Source organism: Tamandua tetradactyla, chromosome 11, assembly GCF_023851605.1.
Source record: "Tamandua tetradactyla isolate mTamTet1 chromosome 11, mTamTet1.pri, whole genome shotgun sequence".
Taxonomy (NCBI): Eukaryota; Metazoa; Chordata; class Mammalia; order Pilosa; family Myrmecophagidae; genus Tamandua; species Tamandua tetradactyla.
The window spans coordinates 95,035,257-95,055,629 of NC_135337.1; the positions used below are offsets into that span (position 1 = coordinate 95,035,257).

At 49.7% G+C, this 20,373-nt stretch overlaps 1 protein-coding gene across 1 annotated transcript; it reads right to left on the reverse strand.

Moving 5' to 3' along the window:
• Nucleotides 1-1,976: 1,976 nt before the first annotated feature.
• CALR3 (calreticulin 3) lies at nucleotides 1,977-20,319 on the reverse strand. Its single transcript, XM_077121996.1, has 9 exons — nucleotides 20,143-20,319; nucleotides 19,767-19,868; nucleotides 17,416-17,619; nucleotides 13,187-13,281; nucleotides 7,214-7,396; nucleotides 4,450-4,557; nucleotides 4,240-4,371; nucleotides 3,509-3,601; nucleotides 1,977-2,402 (listed from the first exon to the last, which is right to left on the reverse strand). The coding sequence occupies exons 1-9, from the start codon at nucleotides 20,231-20,233 to the stop codon at nucleotides 2,259-2,261; spliced, it is 1,152 nt and encodes a 383-aa protein (XP_076978111.1). The 5' UTR covers nucleotides 20,234-20,319; the 3' UTR covers nucleotides 1,977-2,258.
• Between the last annotated feature and the right edge of the window lie 54 nt (nucleotides 20,320-20,373).

The window sequence follows — 20,373 nt, forward strand, 5'->3', positions numbered from 1 at the left end:
ACGGCTAGAAGGATGAAGTCCAAGGCCTCAATAAGTCCGTGCCAAGTGAGGGAAACCGAAGCCATTCCAGGTCTTTCCCTCAAGGAAGTTTAACACCAGAGATTGTGTACAGAAGTGCTGGAAGGGCTGGAGCAGAAAAACAAAAAAAAAAAAGGAGGGGAATTGGAGGTTACCTGAGGCTGCCAGCCCTGCTAGGGGTAAAGCGTCAGAGGGGAAAAGCGTTTCCCAAACCCAGGAACCTGGACACAGGCTCTCCCACCACCACTGTTACTGTCTTTGCTGAAGTCACTGTATCATCGTCACTGTGGCCTCAGGCTCTGGTGACAGCCCCCCAAAATTGGTTTCTCCATCCCTCCTGCTGACACAGCATGACACGAGACCAGCTGGCAAGGGTGCCCGGGAACTGTAGTGTGTGGGCTTCTAGCCCTGGAAGTAGTCCAAGACACAGACACACAGACACTTTCCCAGCGTGGTCTTGACTGGAAATGCAGGCTGGGGGTGGGGGTGTCCCACCTTGCCAGCGACCCCCTCTAGGACGGTGTCTACCAAGCTGGGCAGGCATTGGCAGTCCCGGGGCCTCTCTCATCAGACCCCAGAGCATGATGCTCCATCATGCTGGCCTTGCTGGAGGTGGCCACTGAGGTTTGAATTTCACTGACAGTTAAATAAAAGAAATCTGTCTCTCAGCCACGATGGCCATGTTCCAAGGGCTTGGTAGCCCCCTGCGGCAAGTGGCTGCTGTACGGGAGAGAGGCCACCTCCATGGCCACAGAGGGAGATCACAGACGGCACCCTCGGGCCTGAGCCAGGCCTCCAGGGTTCTGCATACAAGGACTTCAGCAGCATTTCCTCGCGTTCCGGTTCTGCTGCTTCCTACCCCAACTTCATATCCCTCCTAGAGCTTCAAGAGGGAGGCAGTGCTGGGGTCCTAGCCTGCACAGCAAGGGGCTGAGCATGGAGGTGCTGAGGTCAGCGGTGCAGAGAGGTGGCTGTTCGCTGAGAAGTCAGGTGCGGTCTGCCGGTTTAGGCCCAGACAAGAGCAAAACCAGTCCCAACTTCACCTCCCAGGGCCACTGCCCACGCCCTTCCAGTGAGTTCAGCTTGCTTGGGACATGGCTGGATTCCCAGCTTCTGGGTCTGGAATTTATTTCCGACACAAGTTTCCTTGTGAAGAGGGGGTCTCTGGGAAAAAAGACGCTGTGTGTAACTTTTTTTTTTTTTTAAGGCAAATTATCGGATTTAAAAGAAAACATTTAATCTGAGAAATAATCCTTATTTTTACTTTTTGAGAAAATGAATTTCACTCCTCCAAATTCCAGAGAGCTAAAGGCCACAGGAGTGGGTCGTGGACTTCGTGATTGCACATGAAAATGTCTGTCCGCAAGAGCTGGAAGGTGAAGTGACCCAAGTGCCCAACACAGACGAACAGAGCAGAACGTGGTGCTGCCAGACAGTGGGGTCTTCTTCCTCAGCAGAAGCAACAGGGTGTGTGCGGGCCCACTCTACAACTGGGGTGAACCTTGAGGACGTCATGTGGAATGAAATAAGCCAGAGACAAACGACTGATAGTGGATGTGTTCTTTATCTGAAAAACTCAGAATGAGCAAACGCATCGAGACAGAAAGCAGAACCGTGCTTAGCAGGGGTGGCAGGAGAGGGGGGTGGTGAGTCATTGTTAAAGGAGTAGTGAGTTCTGGTTCAGCGTGGCAAAATGGTCTGGGCAGCGATGGTGAGAGTTACACAGTATAGTCCGCGTACTAAATGTCAAAGAATTGCCCACTCAAAATGGTTATATCGATTTTTATGTCGTATATTTTACTACAATTAAAAAAAAATACACCTGTCCACAAAGCACAGGCTTTGTAAACTAACCAGTCAACAACGGAGCACACAGACATTGGGTCAAAGTTCTTACAGGGTAAGTTTCGTGTTACTCCTAGAAATTCACATCAAGAATAAATAAAGCATGGCTCTCCTTTTTCAAAATGAATTTTACCAACTTTATTCTATAAAAGCACTTTGGGGGTTGGGAAGAGCATCCGGGTTTTGCCCTGTGGCTTCCAGGCGCCTGTCAGTGTTGGGGGGGTCTCTTGGTGCCCGGGGTGCATCTGGGGGAAACGTGACCAGCCTTGCCAAGGGGCAGAGTGACATTTTTCAAGGAAAACTGGAAAAATTACCATGTGGACATTAACGCCTTGAAATGCAGACTGAGATAGAAACAAGGGTTTACCAGTCATTTTTATGTATAATGGGAATGACTAAAATTCATCTCTTTTGTGAAATCTATTGAAATAATTTTCTTGCCCGCCAAACTTTCCTCCCAGCAGCTCCTCCTCATCCTCCTCACGGGCTTTTTTGAGTTCTTCCTTGGCCTGAATGGCGTCCATCTCCCTTTCTGGGCCCTGGAGAAAGAGACAAAGACCCCAGGTGGGCTGTGGATCAGCTTACTGGGGACTGCCTGGGGGTTCTGTACTCTGCTGCCCCTGGCCTCCAGAAGCTTCTGTACCTCAGTGTGAGGCTGAGCAATGGCCCCCAAAGATCCCCCCTCTGGAACCTGTAGACACTACCCAGTGTGGATAGGGGAACTGCAGACCCCAGGGGTCACCCAAAGCCCCCACCCAGGCATTATGCTGGGCCACAGCCGCTCCACCCAGCTCCATTCCTGGGATCCCACTGTGGGTTCTGGGAAAGACAGGCTCCAGGGACATTAATGCAGCTGGCGGCTGCCTTGGGTGGGGCGGGGCCGGCCACACAGCCATGGGAACACTCTGCGGGCTGGACTGGTCCTACGTCTTGACTTTTGGAGGTACTTTTACCACAAGCCTATGTGTTTGTCCACCTTTATAGAACACTACAACTCAAAAGGGGATGTTTTATTGTATATGATTTACATCTCAATAAACCTGGCTGAGAACAACAACTGTTGTGCCAAGGCTTCCCAGAGACATGGTAGAATGGAAACCATCTGCCACAGAGGGGATGAAACGAGAACGGCTGCACTGCAAACTGCCTCGCTCTAGTGGACCTCATGGCGTAGCTTTTCCATGCTCAGAAACGAGAGCTAAGAGGCATGCGTGGGGAAATGCATGCAGCAGTTCCATGCACACAGCCTGAACGGGGAGCCACCCAAAGCTGCGCCAGCAGCACACCACATCAACACGTCCTGGTATGTTCACACAGGAGGGACGGGCTGCTGCTGCGTGCAGTGATAGCATGGATCTCCCCACAGGAGCCAGAGCAGCCAAGTCCCAAAGAGTAACTCCGGGTGGGTCACACACAGCAACTTCAAGAACAGAGCACACTGACGGCAATGGAATTGGGAACACGGGGTACTGACAGGGAGGGGCCATAGGGAAGCTTCTGGAGAGCTGGTACTGTTTCGCTATCCTAATCTGGGAGGTGTATTCATAGTAAAAATTCGTCAAGCTCTTTCCTATACGTTAGGCTCCAATTTTAAAAACTGGCAAAAACAGAAAAATTCACCATGTGTACGAGTTAAACACCGTACCTTGGTCTCACCCCAGGTGGCCTTCCCAAAATCCTCAGCATATCCTTCGTCATCTGTGATCAGAAAGTTATCAAAGATGGTTCCGGACCTCACCTGCGGGAGAAAATGATTTACAACCCCCTCCCTACAGAGGATCGCCTGTATTTTGCTCGGTTCTCAAACAGCGACTAGCTGTCCACGTGAGAACAGGTGCACACAGCATAAGCCACATCAGGCCCCTTCCTGGACCATTCTCAACCTTGGCTGGAGAGCGCAGGCCCTGAGCAGTCTAGCAGCTCCCGATGCCTGGTCCCAGCGCGAGACGCTGATTTAGGAGGTCTGGGGCGCGGCCAGGGTGTTGCAGTTCCAAAAGGCTCCCCTGTGACTTGAAGGCCAGCAGCGTTTGAGAGCCAACACTCTAGAACCTACCTGCGTTCTAGAGGCTGGGAGCGCAGGCTGTCAGGCCCTGCCCTGGACCCACCGTGTGGGAATCTGCCACCTTATCCCTAAGTCCACGGGCAGGGCCCCCCATCCTCCAGCCTGATGCACCCAGTTATGAATTCCCAGGGGCCAGACCTGAGCTGGGAACACCCACAGGAGAGAAACCACGTGTTCTGTCCACAGCTGTCTCTTCAGGTCCAGGACCCATGCCTGGCATGTAGTTAGCGCTCAACTATGAGCAGTTATCTGAGGTCAGGAAGTTACGCCCACAGTTAGAGTCATTAATGAAAACAAATAAGAAATCAAGTGACCTGCCAGAGCTCCAGACCGACTGCCCCGATGTTCTCAAACTCAGTGAGGTCGAACTCGGTCAGCGAGTTCGTGCTCTCCATCTTCTGATGAAGCCAGACATCTTGGTCGATGCCCTCTGGTTTCAGGCCGTCCTGCAACACAGCAGAGTGGGTATCTGAGTGAGGGGGCCGGGAGGTGCCGAGGGCACCTGGGGAGGAACCACCACAAACCTGGTAGGGCGGCTTCTGGAGCATGGGCGCTGGCCAGTCCCCGTCCAGGTCGCCGTTCCAGTCACTGGGCTTGCTAGCGCTGGCGTCCAGAAAGTGCTTCTCCCAGTCCTTAGAGCACAGGTGGGAAAGGAAGCAATCAGTGAGCGCTCGGATGGAGAAAGGAAGTTCTCAGGTGCCCTGGGCAGAGGCAGGGGCTGGGGCTGGACCCTGAGCTCTATTCTCATTTCGCCTCCTCCTTCTCAATATGCTGGTTGAAGAGCCCAGCGTGGGGGCTTCCCGCCCACACTGGGGGCTTCAGCCCATGTGGCCAGGTTTTCCCCTCACTCGCTGTATGATTTTAGCAGGTTTTCTTCCATGCTCCCATAGTGTGGGAAACACCAGCTCAGTTATCCAATGGGGACTCTGAGTGAAGGTGTGGGAGGAGCTGCAGATCTCCTGCTGCTGAGGATGTCAGATCTGGGCCCAGTGCCAGGGCAGCCGAAGACTGTTCCAGAGAGGCAGGACAGCCAGGGGAAAGTTCCCACGTTTACCTGGGGGTTGCTGGGCAGCAGAAGGGATGCAGTTACACTGTGGCACGCTTAACATATACAGGTATATGTAAGTGTAAATGTATGCATACATGTACATATGGACATGTATGTGTGTCATGTGAGCATGTGTGCACACACAGTCAGATCTCGGGACGTGCCAGAGTCATGGTCTGTGAAGTCTCCACTAACACTGAGACACAGAATCCTCAGCCACTGCCCCCCAAAGGGAAACCCCGGGCTGGGTTCCTGCCATCACCATCAAGACCTCACCTTGTTTCATGTGTTTCTGTTTAAAGACGCCTTGTGTCTTTTCCTTCCTCCTTAAATGTGCATGCAGTGATTCCCTGGAAAGCTCACTGGCCTTTCAGAGACTGCTCACCTTTTTTTTCTCTCTCTTTTTTTTTTTTTTGCATGGGCAGGCACTGGGAAGCAAACTCGGGTCTCTGGCATGGCAGGCTAGAACTCTGCCTGCTGAGCCACCATGGCCCACCCACTGTTCACAATTTTTAACCCCATCTAGAAACAGCAGCATTGCCCCCACAACATTTCAAAACAATATTTAGTCACTGTCTGCCTAAGAATGAAAACAAGAAGGCTGCCTGGCCCCACCTTGGCTGGGAACGTGAGCTCCTGTAGGGCCACTCAAACTGTGAATACAGAATTCACATGACTACAGAATTCACATGTGTGCGTGGGGGGGAGAAATGACGCCGAATAAATGAATGATGTAAACGGGTGATAACAATGAACTAATATTCAGATAAGCACTTATACAGAAGCAAGTCGTGTGTCTTCTATGATGGTGTTCTCTTGTTTAGATGAACTGGGAAATAGCCAAGGTCCTGTGCTCAGACCCAGGGGCTCTGCCACAACACCTCCTAGCTCCTCCACAGCAGGGGATTTAAAGCCTTCTCTCCTGCTGTTTCCTGCTACCCCGCTTGCAGCAGGTGGGGACCCACGTGAGCTGGGATGCAGGCAGCAGTTACCCGTTCAATTCAAGTGGCAGTTCCGTATAATTGCAGGCTATCACACCCCAGTTCTGTGACTAACTGATTTGTCTGAGTTCATGTCTAATCAAATATATAGGCAAAAAACCACGGGTAGAGAAGGTTTATTCACATCCTCTCAGGCACCCACCCCAGGCTGCATGGTCATCGGCCTGGCCCTGGGTGGGGGCTCCTGTGGGGCAGAGGAGCTGCAGGGAGACTTCAGTCCCAGGACCTGGTCTCCCACCTGCCAGGCTCTGGGTTTCTGCCATTCTGGGCTTCAGTTTCCCCACGTGGGGCCCCTGCCCGGCTGCTGGGGGAAGCAGGGCCTCAGAGGCAGTGGACACTGCCTGTGGTGGAGTGAATGGTGACCCCCACAAAGGTACATGACCTCCCAAACCCCAGAACCCATGACTGGGAGCTTGTTGGAAAAACAGGGTTTGCAGAGATGACTAAGCTGAGGATCCCGAAATGAAAGCATCCTGGATGAACCTGGTAGGCCGCGAATCCATGGACAGGGTCCCTCATAAGAGACAGACACAGAGAGGAGGAGAAAGCATCATAGGGCACAGGCTAGAAGGATGGAGCCACAGCTGAGGAATGCTTGGGGCCCGAGGAGCAGGAGAAGTGGGCAAGGAGCCTCCCCTAGGGCCACTTTGGAGGCCCCGCCCACACCCAGATTTTGACCCTGTCACGCCCCAACTTTATGAGAGGATAAATCCCAGTTGTTTTCAGCCACCCCGTTTGCTGTACGTTGTTATGACAGCCACCAGCAACTAATGCCGAGCTAATATGTTCACAGATTCTCTCTTGCCAGCTACAGCAAACATGATGCTCAAAAATACTTTGGGTTCAAACACAAGATGGCAAAAAGTTCACTTTTAAAAAGGTTGCCAATGTATTACCATTTCTTCTTTTTTTTATGTTAGTAAAAATAAAATAAATCCTACCTGCTTTCATTTCAGACATTATAAAATCCTCCACAATGCTTTTGTTTTGGGGGGGGGCAGGGGTACATGGGCTGGAAATAGAACCTGGGTCTCCTGCTGACAGGCAAGCATTCCACCCTGGAACTACCCAGGTACCCCAATCTCCGTGAGGCCCTGAGCTCAACTGGTGGTGACACACAGCTGGCACCAACAGCCCAAGGCTCTGGGGGCTCCATCACTGGCATCAACTGGCATTCTGTAGTTGTACATTTACACACAATATTTTCACATTTTTTAGCCATGTAGGAAAAATCCAAACCTGAGACTTGTCATCTTTCACCTTATCCTTTGACTCCACTGAGGATTTCTCCATTTTTTTGAGCGATGTTAAATTCCAGTCATATTCAATGCCACCCGATTCGATGGCCTGCCCGTCGATTTTCACTTCGTAGGTGAGGTCCGGTCTTAGAATCAGAGTGTACTGGTGTGTGAAGCCATCGACCTGCACATTCCAGGAGTAGGGGAGACCAACAATGAAACCTCAATGTTTCAACCCAGCTCTAAATATGCAGTTTACAGTGCTTGTTGCCCAAGGCCTTGTTACAACAGCAAGAAACCAGAATCTAGGAAAACAGGTTGATCTGAGCCAGAGAAAGGCTGTCCTACGGCACCATCACCCTTCGGAGAACCATTCTCACCTTCTCCTCAATGGCTGACTCCCCTTGTGCAAAGACAATGGCTTCACTTTCTAAAAAACACAGGGAATTACAATGGGGCAGCTATATAAACCAGGGGACCACGCAATGCTGCTAGATTCAAGAAAAGCTGTGTGAGAATTCAGCTTGCTGTTCTAGGTTCTGAAAGATACCAAACGAAGACTGCTCCTGACACTAGGACAACGCAGGACTAGGAGGGAATTTCTAGTACCCGGCGCTGTCCAACAATTTAAGTTCTGGGCTCTCTTGGTCAATCAAGGTCAAAGCCCCTGGGCTGGTAAAAGGTGAGCGTTCAAGAAACACCTGGAAGAGAAAGCAGGTGGCTGGGTGGGTGCCTGGAGCGGCTGGGGGACCCAAGACGTGCCTGAGCGACTACAGCAGTGGGGACTCCCTCATTGCACGAGTGGTAGTTCTCAAAGTGTGGCCCCAACTGGCCCGAAAGCCCAGCTTCGGTGAGAAATGCCCATGGCCCTGCCTGACCCCACCCCACAGATCAGAACCCCAAGGGCCCAGGACCAGCTGCTTGGGTGGGAGGACCACTGCCCCGTCATTTTGAAGGCTCTCTGCTCCCAGTGGATCCCCCTTGCTGGGCCCGGCCCTCTTCAGTTCCCAGGGCTACACCACAGCCACTCGGGGCTGCGCCCTCAGCCTGGGAGCCCGTGGCACTAACCACTTCCCCATCGCTGCCCTCCTGCTTCTGCCCACTGCCCTCTCGCCCTGCCTTCATCCAAGCTGTGGTGTCCACCAGGCTCTGGCATCGGGACAGGGCCTTCTGTGTTATCACATCCACTCCTTTTCTACCGGAGGCACAAAACCAGCATCGTATCAGTTTGTCAAATGTGGCCAGAATGCAATATACCAGAAACGGGTTGGCTTTCATAAAGGGGGATTTAGCAAATTGCAAGTTTACACTTCTAAGGTCATAAACATGTTCAAACTAAGGCACCTAGGGAAAGACATCTTGACTTAAGAAAGGCCAATTGCCTGTCACATAGAAGACACGTGGCTGGTGTCTGCTGTTCCTTGTTCCCAGTTCCGTGGCTTCCAGCTTTTGATGCCAGTGGTTTCCTCTCTAAACATCCGTGGGCCCTCACTTACCTCCTCCAAGACACAACTCTGGGTTCTGGCTTGCTTAACTTCTCATGGTGAGGCACACGGTGATGTCTGCCGGGCTCTGCCCATGTCTAGGCATCTGCTCTCTCTGCTGACACTCCAAGCATCTCCAAACATCTCTGTCTCTGTCACCTCTGAGGCAACTGTTCTCCAAGCCTCTGCATCTAAAGTTTCCCCAAAACGTTTCCTCTTTCCAAGGACTCGGGTAAATTAATTCAGCCTCACCTGGAATGGGTGGAGTTAGATCTCCATCTAATGAAAAGGTCACACCCATAACTGGCTATGTCAGTTCTTTGTGGAACAACTTAACCGAGAGGTTCCATCCTAAACAACAGGTCTGGTCCCATCAGATCAGGGCTGAAGCACACAGCTTTTCTGGGTACATAACAGTTTCAAACCAGCACATTCCACCCTCTGGACCATAAAGAGGCATGTTCTCCCCATATACAAAATACATTAATTCCATCACAATACTACAAAAGCCTTAAACCATTTCATTCACAATACAAATATAAAGTCAAAAACAGTACCAAACCCCATCAAAGTCAGGCATGGAATGTTCTAAGGCAAAATTCTTCCTCTGGCCATTAAGCTGTGAAACTCAGGAACAAATTGTCTGCTTATATGTTCCCACTGCCAAAGGGAGAAATTACAAGGAAAACAGGGGTCACTGGACCCAAAGAGTTCCAGAAACCTGCAGGGCAAATGCCTTTGGTTTCCAAGTCTGAGAGTCACCGACACGTGCCTTTAGAAAGCGGCAGTCCCACCCTTGCCGAGGGCCGACGCCAGGGCCCAGCTCTTTGCACACACTGGGGCGAGGGCTGCACCAACCAGGGATCATTGGTGGACCACCTTTCTTGGCTCCAAGAAAAGGTCCGAAGCGGCAATACTCTTTGGCCTACTCTCTGCCTTCGGGGAAACGCACCCTTCCCTGTGGGTGGGTCGGCCGGCTCTCCCGGCCCCAGGCTTCTTGGCTTTCATGGCTCTGAAATCATTTTTTCCTTCAACCTGTCCTTTCTCTGTCCGTTTTAGCCCAGACTGGCAGTGGTTCCGTTTATACAAATTTTGTAAAAAAAAAAAACAAAACTGTTGGCTTTCCATGTAGCTCACGGTGATCAAAGCCATTAGACAACAGGATTTTGCACAGATCCTTCCTTTATAACTCCATCTCTAATTCCGGCTTTTTCTGAAATGGCTGACTGCTTCTGTGTTTGGTTAAATCCTTACATGAGGCACTAACCACTGGGGTCTCCCTTTCTAGAAGCCCCAAATTTTCCAGACCATCAGTTTCTGGTTTCTTTGTACCCAAGAGTTAAGTTCTCAATTTATCTCTTTCCCTACATATTTACTATAAGCTGCAAGGAGCAACCAGGCTGCATTTTCCATATTTAGTTTGGAAATTTCCTCGGCTAAGCTCCTGGGTCATGGCTTTTAAATTCTGCCTTCTATCCAACATCAGTAGTCAATTTTAGCAAATTCTCTACCACTTTAAAACAAGGATCACCTTCCTTCCAGTTTGCAGTAACACATGCATCATTTCTGTCTAAGGCTTCAACAGAAGTATCTTTACAGTCCATCTATCAACAGTCTCTTCAAAGAAATTTAGGCTTTCTCTATGAAGCTGCTCACATTTTAAATGGAGAAGGAATAAGCTCCCCTTCTCCATTTAAACATCCATTCCAACATGTTTGATATTTTCTATGTACAGTACCCCACTTCTCCAGTACCAAAATCTGTTTGTTTGTTAAATGCTGCCAAAACGCATACCAGAAATAGATTGGCTTTTATAAAAGGGAATTTATTAAGTTACAACTTCACAGTTCTAAGGCCATAAAAATGTCCAAACCAAGGTGTCCTGAGAAAAAGATACCTCGACTCAAAAAAGGCCAATACCAGTCACATGGAAGGTCCATGGCTGGCATCTGCAAGTCCTTGTTCCTGGTTTCATTGTTTCCAGCTTCTGATGCCAGTGGTTTCCTTTCTAAGTGTCTGAGGGCCTTCACGGAGCTCCTCTGGGACATAGCTCTGGGTTCTGAATTGCGTAGCATCTCATGGGAAGGCACATAGTGATTTCTGCTGGGCTCTGCTTCTCCCAACGTCTGTGTCTAGGCATCTTCTGTGTCTCCCTGCAAGCATCTCTAAATGTTTCCATCTCTGTTGGCTCTGAAGCAACTGTTCTCAAATATCTGAATCTGAGGTTTCTCTCAAATGTTTCCCCTTTTAAAGGACTCCAGTAAATTAATCAAAACCAACTTTGGATGGGCGGGGTCAGGCATTTTCAATCCCAATGATCTGCCTAGGTTTAGGCCACCTTCACCTGGAAACCCGCTGGGGTCTCAGGGTCCACCACTGTAGACACAATCCCTGGACCTGCCCCGACCCTGACCCCTGCTCTCGGCTTCCTATCCTCCACCCCAGATGTTCTAGCATGCAGCCCCCCTCTGTGGAAGCCTGCAGAGGCCGGCTTTAGCCCACAGGCCTGTCTTGTATGCCATCATGGAATATACCAGAGCCCTGTAATGGCAACTGAGCTCTAAATGGAGAAATTGCCAGGCCAGCAAGCTGTCACACATGGACGCTGCTTTTAAACAGATAAGACTGGCTTCTGGATAATTCTTCTCTGGGCTGGAGAAATGGCAACCCAGGCCTGAGAGGCCTCGGCCTGTAGGTGCTGCTCAGGGCCTCGACTGGCTGAGCCTGGGGAACAGTCTCCTGGTCTCCAGGGTCCTCCCCCCAACCCTGTTTGGCAGCCCTGGGCCAGGAGAATAAGCTCCCAGGCATTTCCCAGCTGGAAATGCAGGCTCTGCAGCATCATTGGCTGGAAAGACTGGCTTTTCTGTCTAAAACTAAAGGGAGAAACACACGGCCCTCAAGGGAAGAGCTGGCCTGGACGACCCCTCTCAGCCCTGGGCGATGGGTACCTGGAGGTCTCTTCACCCACACAGGCCTCAGCAGGCGGGTGGCACTGGCCAACGTGTCGTGACCACCCATTGTCCATGATGCACTGCCAGAGGAGACAGTTGCTCTCCTGCTTGGTCTGGGACTGAAGAAAGGACATGCCACGGGCTCTGGACGCTTCCCCTCTACACATGTGGTGATCTTAAAACACTTGGGGGCCTCCTACCCAGACTCACAAAGTGCCTACAAGCAGGGCCGGCCTGCTGGCAGAGCTAACACTGGAGCTCGGATGCTGGGGTGGGAGAGCCCCCCCGATTCCACAGTCCCCCTGGGCACCCATGTGAGCTGCCTCTTGGAGAAGCCCTGGACCAACAGCCCCCATTTGAGCATTCCCTCGAACCCTGGCCCTGCAGAGCCTGACACTGCAGTTATAAAGTGGGTACCAGAAAACATTATTTCCAGGATTTTCTGGGCAAGAAAGCAGGAAGGAACGCATTCGTTTTAGATATATTCCCATTCAGAAAGACTGGCTTTTCTTTTGGTACTTTGAATCATTTTTCCACAACATCTTTTTTCACCCTGGGTATTTTATTCTTTAATGATGGTAGGCATGGCTCAAACATACAGCACTGTTGTTACTGTGAGGCAGATTACATGTCCTGGCTCACAATAAAGATGAGTATGCCCTCCTGATGGGGTAAAAACTTTTAAGAAAAGAAAGAAAAAGAAAACCCAAACTGACAAGCATCTCAAGGGCCCACAGAGTGGAAATACCAAGGACAACAGGTATGTTTGCTAAGACCCATCTCTGGCTCCATAAACTATTTGTGCTGGTTTGAATGGATGTATGTCCCCTAGAAAAGCCATGTTTTAATCAAAATCCCATTTCATAAAGGTAGAATAATCCCTATTCAATACTGTATGTTTGAAACTGTTATCAGATCATCTTCCTGGATGATGTGATTTAGTCAAGAGTGGTTGTTAAATTGGATTAGGTGATGACATGTCTCCACCCATTTGGGTGGGTCTTGATTGGTTTACTGGAGTACTATAAAAGAGGAAACATGCTAGAGAATGAAGGAGATTCAGAGAGAGCAGAGAAGAACAACATAGCCATGAAAGCAGAGAGCCCACAAGCCAGTAACCTTTGGAGAAGAAGGAAAACGCCTCCTGGGGAGCCTCATGAAACAGGAAGCCAGGAGAGAGAGTAGCAGATGACGCCTTGCTCACCATGTGCCCTTCCAGCCAAGAGAGAAACTGTGACTGTGTTCGCCATGTGCCTTTCCAGATGAGAGAGAAACCCTGAATATCATCGGCCTTCCCTGGATGCCTTAGATTGGACATTTCTATAGACTTGTTTTAATTGGACATTTTCTCAGCCTTAGAACTGTAAACTAGCAACTTATTAAATCCCCCTTTTTAAAAGCCATTCCAATTCTGGTATATTGCATTCTGGCAGCTAGCAAACCAGAACACTATTTTAAAATTCAAAGTGTTGTCTTTAAATTTAGTTACCATCAGGCAAGACTTAACATAATCACTGATTTGAATACAAGGGTATTTACCTTACACCTGATAGATTTCTTGTTTGAATGATACTGATTCTTGAAATGTAAAATTACATGAACTTTCTTGATATCAAATCCACAAATATCGGGTCCTACAAAAAAAATATTAACTGCTCTCAATTTCCTTCCATACTGTATCACTGTAAAACCCCCCATCATGCCCCTCCCATGTTTGAGGCCCACGAAACTTCCAGATCAAGGAGCCATGGGCTCTCTGGGCCATGACGTTCAAATGCACAGCGGTGCTGCCACGAGCCAGGTGGCTTCCTGGCAGTGGCTGCTTCCCCGACCCAGACTCCAAGGCCAGGCAGCCCAGGGGGAATTGCAGGGTCTCGCAGTCTAGCCAACACCCCCCCATGCTGCCCAACTCTCAGCCCCCACTCCCGGGACCTGGCTGGGGTGGGGACCCCAGGCCCATCTCCCCTCACCGTGCACACACAGCTAGCAGCTACTCTGATGCCCAGGCCTCCGTTTCCCATCTACAAAATGGGATGCTACTCTCAACTGCACAGGGCTATGTGGTCAAGTGAGATGGGCTAGCACATGTGAAACCCTTAGAATGACGGAGCTTATCATTAGGCTTCAAGATGTGCATATTGAATATGGACATAACATCTATACACAATACTATGTTTCCGGGTGTGTACATATGTGTTATATATTCTGCATATACATATATACGCCCATTTTCTTAACAACCCCAAACCATAAACAAAAAAAAATTATGAAGGTTTCAGACACAGCATGAAACCTAAAAAGTGTTACACTTAAGCAGCCTGGGTTTTTCACTGGGCACTTCCAGGGCTGGGTTTCAGTCACTGAGAAAATAGAGTGTGGGGGGAACTCTATCCCCAAGGGGCAGACAGAAGAGGCCGTGCTCTGAGCCCGCGGGACTGGACTCACAACCAGCATCTCGGGGACACGCCCAGCCCAGTGTGATGTCTGCAAGGACCCCATGACTCCACGTACTTAAGCCTCAGGAATGTACTAGAGCATTCCCTCATCGCTATTTCCATCCCCGACAGAATTCCAGCACGTGCAGTCACAGGAGAGCCCCTCTGCAGAGGCTCAGCAAACCCAATGTCCACACAGCAGGTAAGTGCCATCTCTTTCTGACGCATGTGTCAGGGCCACTCGACTCTGAGGGCCCTTCAGAGCAGATGCCCCTGCAAGCTGCCACTTCAGAGAGGCTCTCACCTGCCTGAGTGGAGGCCACGCTGAGCTCGGGACGAGCAGCGTGCTCCTACAGCGTGCTCTCCCCAGGTTCTTGAAGAACTAACAAAGAACGCTGGGCATGTGTCCTGGTCAAGGTCTCAAAGGACACTGCTTACGTAACTGCCTCTTTTGTCATACTGGAAAACATTTCAGTTCCGTCTTTAAAAACAGAAGCTACGGGGTGAAAGTAGTACCTTCTCACAACTGAAACATGTCAATTTACTTTTCCTTAAAAATCAGTCAGAATTTTCCTCTCTATTCCAAAGCACCTACACACCCAGAAGCTTCAATTTCGCTTTAGGACATCACCAGAACCAACAGGAGAGCCTGCAGCTTCTCCTTTAAAGGCAGTAATAAGTATCTCAGCCCATGAGGATTCTGCTGGGAAGTGCTGCAGACAGGCGGGCTCCGAGGTCAGGCCGGACCTGACACTGGGGAAGGAGTGTCCTCTCTGTACCCTGGTTTCCTTATTTGCAAAACAGGGGATGGACTGCCTGTCCCCTGAGACGGACACACACCACCGAGGGCCATGGGCGTGTAGCCTCTGGGGAGGGCTGCTCTCCTCTCAGCCTCCACCCCCAACCCCCTTCAAAGTCCCTTCATGCCAAAGGTTAGAGCTGAGAAATGACAGGGACACGTCCTCACAGTGACAGGCTGGATGTGAGTAAAATGTAATTGACTCTGAGTTAAAAACAAGCACTACGGGGGAGGGCCATGGGGACTCAGCAGGCAGAGTTCTCGCCTGCCATGCCAGAGACCTGGGTTTGATTCCCAGTGCCTACCCATGCAGGAAAAAACAAATAAGCAATACAAAATTTTATTTTAACCTCTTTTTTTTTTTTTTTTTGTCCTCTGAAGGATGCTTGTTCTCAATTCAGATGTAGTATTTTGGTGGATATATTTGATTATTTCATTCACCAAGGCTAATTAATCAAATACTTGTGAAATCATGTTTAATTAACAGGACATTTGGGCTGGACAGACACCTATGCCATCGAGTTTGAAGGCAACAAAAAAATTCTCAAAACCAAGGCACGTTTGATTTCTGTTTTAATCAAAATAAAAACCTTTTCCATCTTGATTTTAGATTTGAGAGTAAATGTGAGGCATGGCAAAGCAAAACTAACTCCAGGCTGTGCGTCTGTAAATCTGTGGCCCTGGAGAAGTCGCCTTACTTTGTAAAACGATGGTGTGGCTCCCTATCATCAATGCTATTATCTCTTCTTCTGATTCTAAATAACATCATGACCCACAGGCTAGAGAAACATGAGTCAGCCTAACCAGGCATCCAAAGCCAGAGGCTGACTATGATAAATTCACAGAGAATGTGTGAGGGAGAAATGTCCTGAAGCTACCCACATCAGGAGGTGAGAGAAAAGAATTTTAAAGGACCATTCCCCAATTTGGGATGATGAAAGGACACTTAAAAATACACTTGCTCCTGAAGAGCTTCTTTGGGGAAGAAGAACCTACACTCTTTGGTCACACCTGTTTCACATGGCCCACTGAGGTATGATTTCAGTGAGATATTAATCAATTACCCTAGATACGGGGAGAGACTATTTAATTTCCCAAGGGTAGACCAACTTTTTCTGTAAAGAGCCAGGTAAGTATTTTCAGCTCTGTGGACTAGATGGTCACTGTGGTGACATCAGCCAACCTGGCTCCCAAGCAGCCACGATGACATGTCAAGAAGTAAGCTTGGCAGTGCAGACAACCAAAGCTATAGGCTGAGCCCCCAAATCTTGGGGGTTGTTCATATGAAACTTAACCCCACAAAGAACAGGCTAAGCCTACTTAAAATTAGGCGTAAGAGTCACCCCCAAGAGAACCTCTTTTGTTGCTCAGATGTGGCCTCTCTCTCTCTCAGCCAACACAAGCAATCTCACCACCCTCCCCCGTCTACGTGGTGATATGACTCCCAGGGGTGTGGACCTTCCTGGCAATGTGGGACAGAAATCCTAGAATGAACTGAGACTCAGCACCAAGGGATTGAGAAAACCTTCTCCACCAAAAGGGGAAAGAGTGAAATGAGACAAAATAAAGTGTCAATGGCTGAGAGATTTCAAACAGAGTCAAGAGGTTATCCTGGAGGTTATTCTTATGCATTATATAGTTATCATCTTGTTAGTCATGTTGTAGTGGAGAGGCTGGAGAGAACTGTCTGAAAATGTAGAGCTGTGTTCCAGTAGCCATGTTTCTTGAAGATAATTGTATAATGATAGAGCTTTCACAATGTGACTGTGTGATTGTGAAAACCTTGTGTCTTATCTACTTTGTCAACAGATGAATAAAACATATGGAATAAAGATGAATAATAGGGGGAATAAATGTTAAAATAAACTTAAATTGAAATGCTAGTGATCAATGAAAGGGAGAGGTATGGTATGTAAGAACTTTTTTCTGTTGTCTTTTTCTTTCTTTCTCTGAATTAATGCAAATGTTCTAAGAAATGATCATGATGATGAATATGGAACTATGTGATGATATTGTGAATTACTGATTAGTATGCAGAACAGAATGATCATATGTTAAGAATGTGTTTCTTGTCATATTTTTTTAATTAAAAATCTATTAATTAATTTTTTTTTTAAAAAGTGACCTTGGCCAAAGACACTGAAATGCCAATTTCATCTCATTTTTACGTGGCACAAAATGTTAGCCTACTTTGGACTTTTCCAAGGCCATTTAAAAATGTAAAAAGCAGCTTTGGAACACGAGCTGTACGACAAACAGTTTACAGTGAGCAGCAGTCACCCTCCCGATAAATTCAATGCATTTGGGATTGTGCCAAAACTGGATAAACAACTTTTTCACAGCACAAGAGAATGGCACAGTTGCCTTCTCATGAAATTAACTAGATTTAATGGTGTTAAAAACCTCAGGTCAGACAGACTGAACCCACCCAACAGACCTCACACCACGTCAGCAAACCGTGGTCTAATGAGGGCCTGGGTGGAAGGGCACCCACCGACAGCGGCCGGGGCTGTGCTGCCCACATGACCACTCACCAAACATGATGTAGTATGGGGACTTCCCGTTCAGGTTCTTCTGGTCCAGGTCTGCAGGGAAGACCTTGAGGTAGCCGCCACCGCAGTCCATCTTCTGCTCGTGCTTCACCGTGTACTGAATGACCAGCGTCTTCCCTTTGTTGCTAAATGGCTTGAAGCGGGCAGAGATGGCGTAGAATCGGCCATTCTGGGTGGTTTGCAGACCTTGAAGCAGAAAGTACTAATGATAGATAGGGAGTGGCATTGTGCCCAGAGAGGCAGGGAAGGTACACGGATGTGGTGCCCCAGACCCCAGAGAGAAACAGTTAGTCCAGTGCGACAGGGAACTCAGACACCACCACCAGCCAGCCCTCTGCTCTCAAGGAACTTCTACTTCACGCCAGGGATGTTTTTCCCCTTCACAGAGCACTGCAGTGTTTTAAGTGACAAACACACTCCAATTCTAAATGACAAGTACACATCTAACTATGGGCCTGAGGTTAATTCGGCCCCTTTCTTCTTCCTGACCATGAGAACATACACCGGAGGCTTGTGTGGTAGCTGGGTGAAAAACAGAACGTTCTATTCCTTTCCTCCAGTTCTCAATCTTCAAACAGCTACTTAAGAAACAGGGGAGCCAATGAGAACATGAAACCCGGGGTGGCTGGTGGGTACTCAAATGCCCACCGCCCTAGGGTAGACCCCTGCAAGCTCTCATCTGTTTTGTTGCACAAATAACCAAGTATGTGCTTTCTAAATTTAGGCATTCACTTCAAAACAAAAACTTCCTTTCTCAGTAGCCACTAGGAACTGTTTCAAATCCCTCTCTTAGACCGGAGCTTGTCAGAATGTGGAGCCATTCTTCCTTCCGTCCACCCCTCCTTGCTCCATGCCCTGCCTTACCCCTATACCTGCCTATGCTGAGAAATCAGAAATGAACTCGGGGTTTTGTCTCGTTATGTCAAAACCTCAGGACTGTGTTCCCCGCACCGGCACCCCTCTTCCCTCTGTTTCTAAGGGAGTCCATAGCCCCAGCCTCTCCCATACTCGCACCACCCAGGCAATTCCCAAGCCAGCTGATTTGCAGCCTTCTCCTGTTGTGCAGCCACCCTCCTCTTGCTCTCTCCACCTCCCATCCCTGTCTGGATAAATTTCACTCATCTTGGGATTCACGGCTTCAATGTCACGGTCCCAGGAGATGACGAGGGAAGGGACCAAATTAACTGGGTATCCCAAGTGCTTTGCCTGTGTCTGACAGCAACAGCCATATGCCGAACAAATGAACACAATGCACAGAATCTCAAAGGCTTCATGTTAGAAAAGGGGGGGGGGGGTGTGAAAAACAGACACAGAAACAACTCAGAGGAGATTACATGGAAACCTCTCTCCCTTGACAAGTTCCATCAAATAACCTGTCAGTTTTCATCCCACCTTTATTTACTACATGGCCTCAACTTTTACCAGCTATTCAGGTCAATGCATACCTTACAAAACAATGCCTATACCACCCAAAGCTAGAGGCTGCCAGAACAGGGCAGCGTTGCAATAACAGGGTGAGACAGTGGTTGAACAGAAGGTGGAGAAGAGGGAAAACTTTTCATCTACAGCACAGGTTGGCAAACTTTCTCTGTAAAGGGTCAGCCAGTAGCCCCTTAGACTCTGTGGGTCAATTCCTGGACTCTGCCTCTATAGTGAGAAAATCAGCCCCAGACATGTAAGCACACGATGTGGCTGTGTTCAGAAAGACTTTACGGGTGCTAAAATTTCATGCATTTCTTTGACCTTCACATGATTTCTGCATGTCACAAAATACCACCCTCCTTTTGATCTTTTCTTCCCCCCGACAATTAAAAAAACATGTGAAAACCACTCTCGGCTCACTGGCTGTACAAAAACAGGTGACAGGCAAGCTGGTTATTGCCGACCTTGGGTGAAAACCACCAGAAATGAGTTTATCCTTGCTGCAGGTGAAAGGGGCCAACTGCGAGAGGGACACAAGGGATGCCTCTCCCGTGGCCACACAGGGGCGAACACCCATCAACTCGAACCCCGAAGAGTTGTGCACTTGACATCACACACGTGGGGCAGCGATTTCTTTCTTTTTTAACGCGGAAAACAAAAAGCGGCAGGGAAGTCCCTCTGTGGGGCCAGACGGGTCCCCATCATCCTAGCTGATGAGTGGTCACGAAACACTAGGATGCTCTTGGGAAAGGAAAGAAGAAACAAAAAAACTGGCAACGAGGACCCTTCCTCCCCGGGCCTCGGTCTTCCTCCCTGTAAAGGGGGTGCAGGCAGGGGTCGGGGCGCCCCCACACCTCGCTCGGAAAGGCTGCCACGGGGGCTTTGGCATTCAGCATGGTTTCTACACTAACCTTTGTCTTTCTCTTTATGACCATAAAACTTTCCCGACGAGAGCCTAAAATGCCCAAATTGGGAATCGTTGGTCGACTGGACCCACCGGTTCCTCCAACGCTCTGCGAGGCGGGAAGGGGGGAAACGACACCGGTCAGGGCCGAGGGGGGCCCCCTCTGGGTAAGGGGGAGGGGGGGAGGAGGAGGGGAGGGGAGGTGGCGGGAGGGGGAAGGGAGGGGGAGGGGGAGGGGCCCTCGAGGCTTCGAAGCTTCGAGACTTCGCGCCCAGGACCCCGCGAAGTCCAGCCCGGGGCCAACGGCGACTCGGCCGCCCGCTGGACAGCTGGTGGCGGGGGAGGGGTCCGCACGCCTCCCCGAGGGGCGTCGCCCCTTTCACCTCCGTCTAGAAACTCCTCCTGGAAGTAGACGGTGGCCAGGACCACGCGCAACACGCACACGGCCCAGAGCGAGACGCGAGTCGCGGCCATAGCCGCTGGGCGGCGCCTCCTCTCGCAACCGCCCCCTCGCTCCCTGCGGCCTCCGCGCCGGGCAGCGGAACTACAACTCCCGACACACCCCGCGATTGTGACCTGTCGCGCCATTGGAACCCCCCCCCGCCCCGCTGTGC

Coding starts and splice junctions, on each gene's coding strand:
- CALR3 (XM_077121996.1), bottom strand. CDS start 20,233: ATGGCCGCGACTCGCGTCTCGCTCTGGGCCGTGTGCGTGTTGCGCGTG. Junction 17,620..19,766: donor TCATAAAGAGAAAGACAAAG/GTTAGTGTAGAA, acceptor TTCTGCTTCAAG/GTCTGCAAACCACCCAGAAT. Junction 2,403..3,508: donor CCACCTGGGGTGAGACCAAG/GTACGGTGTTTA, acceptor CTCTTTCTCCAG/GGCCCAGAAAGGGAGATGGA.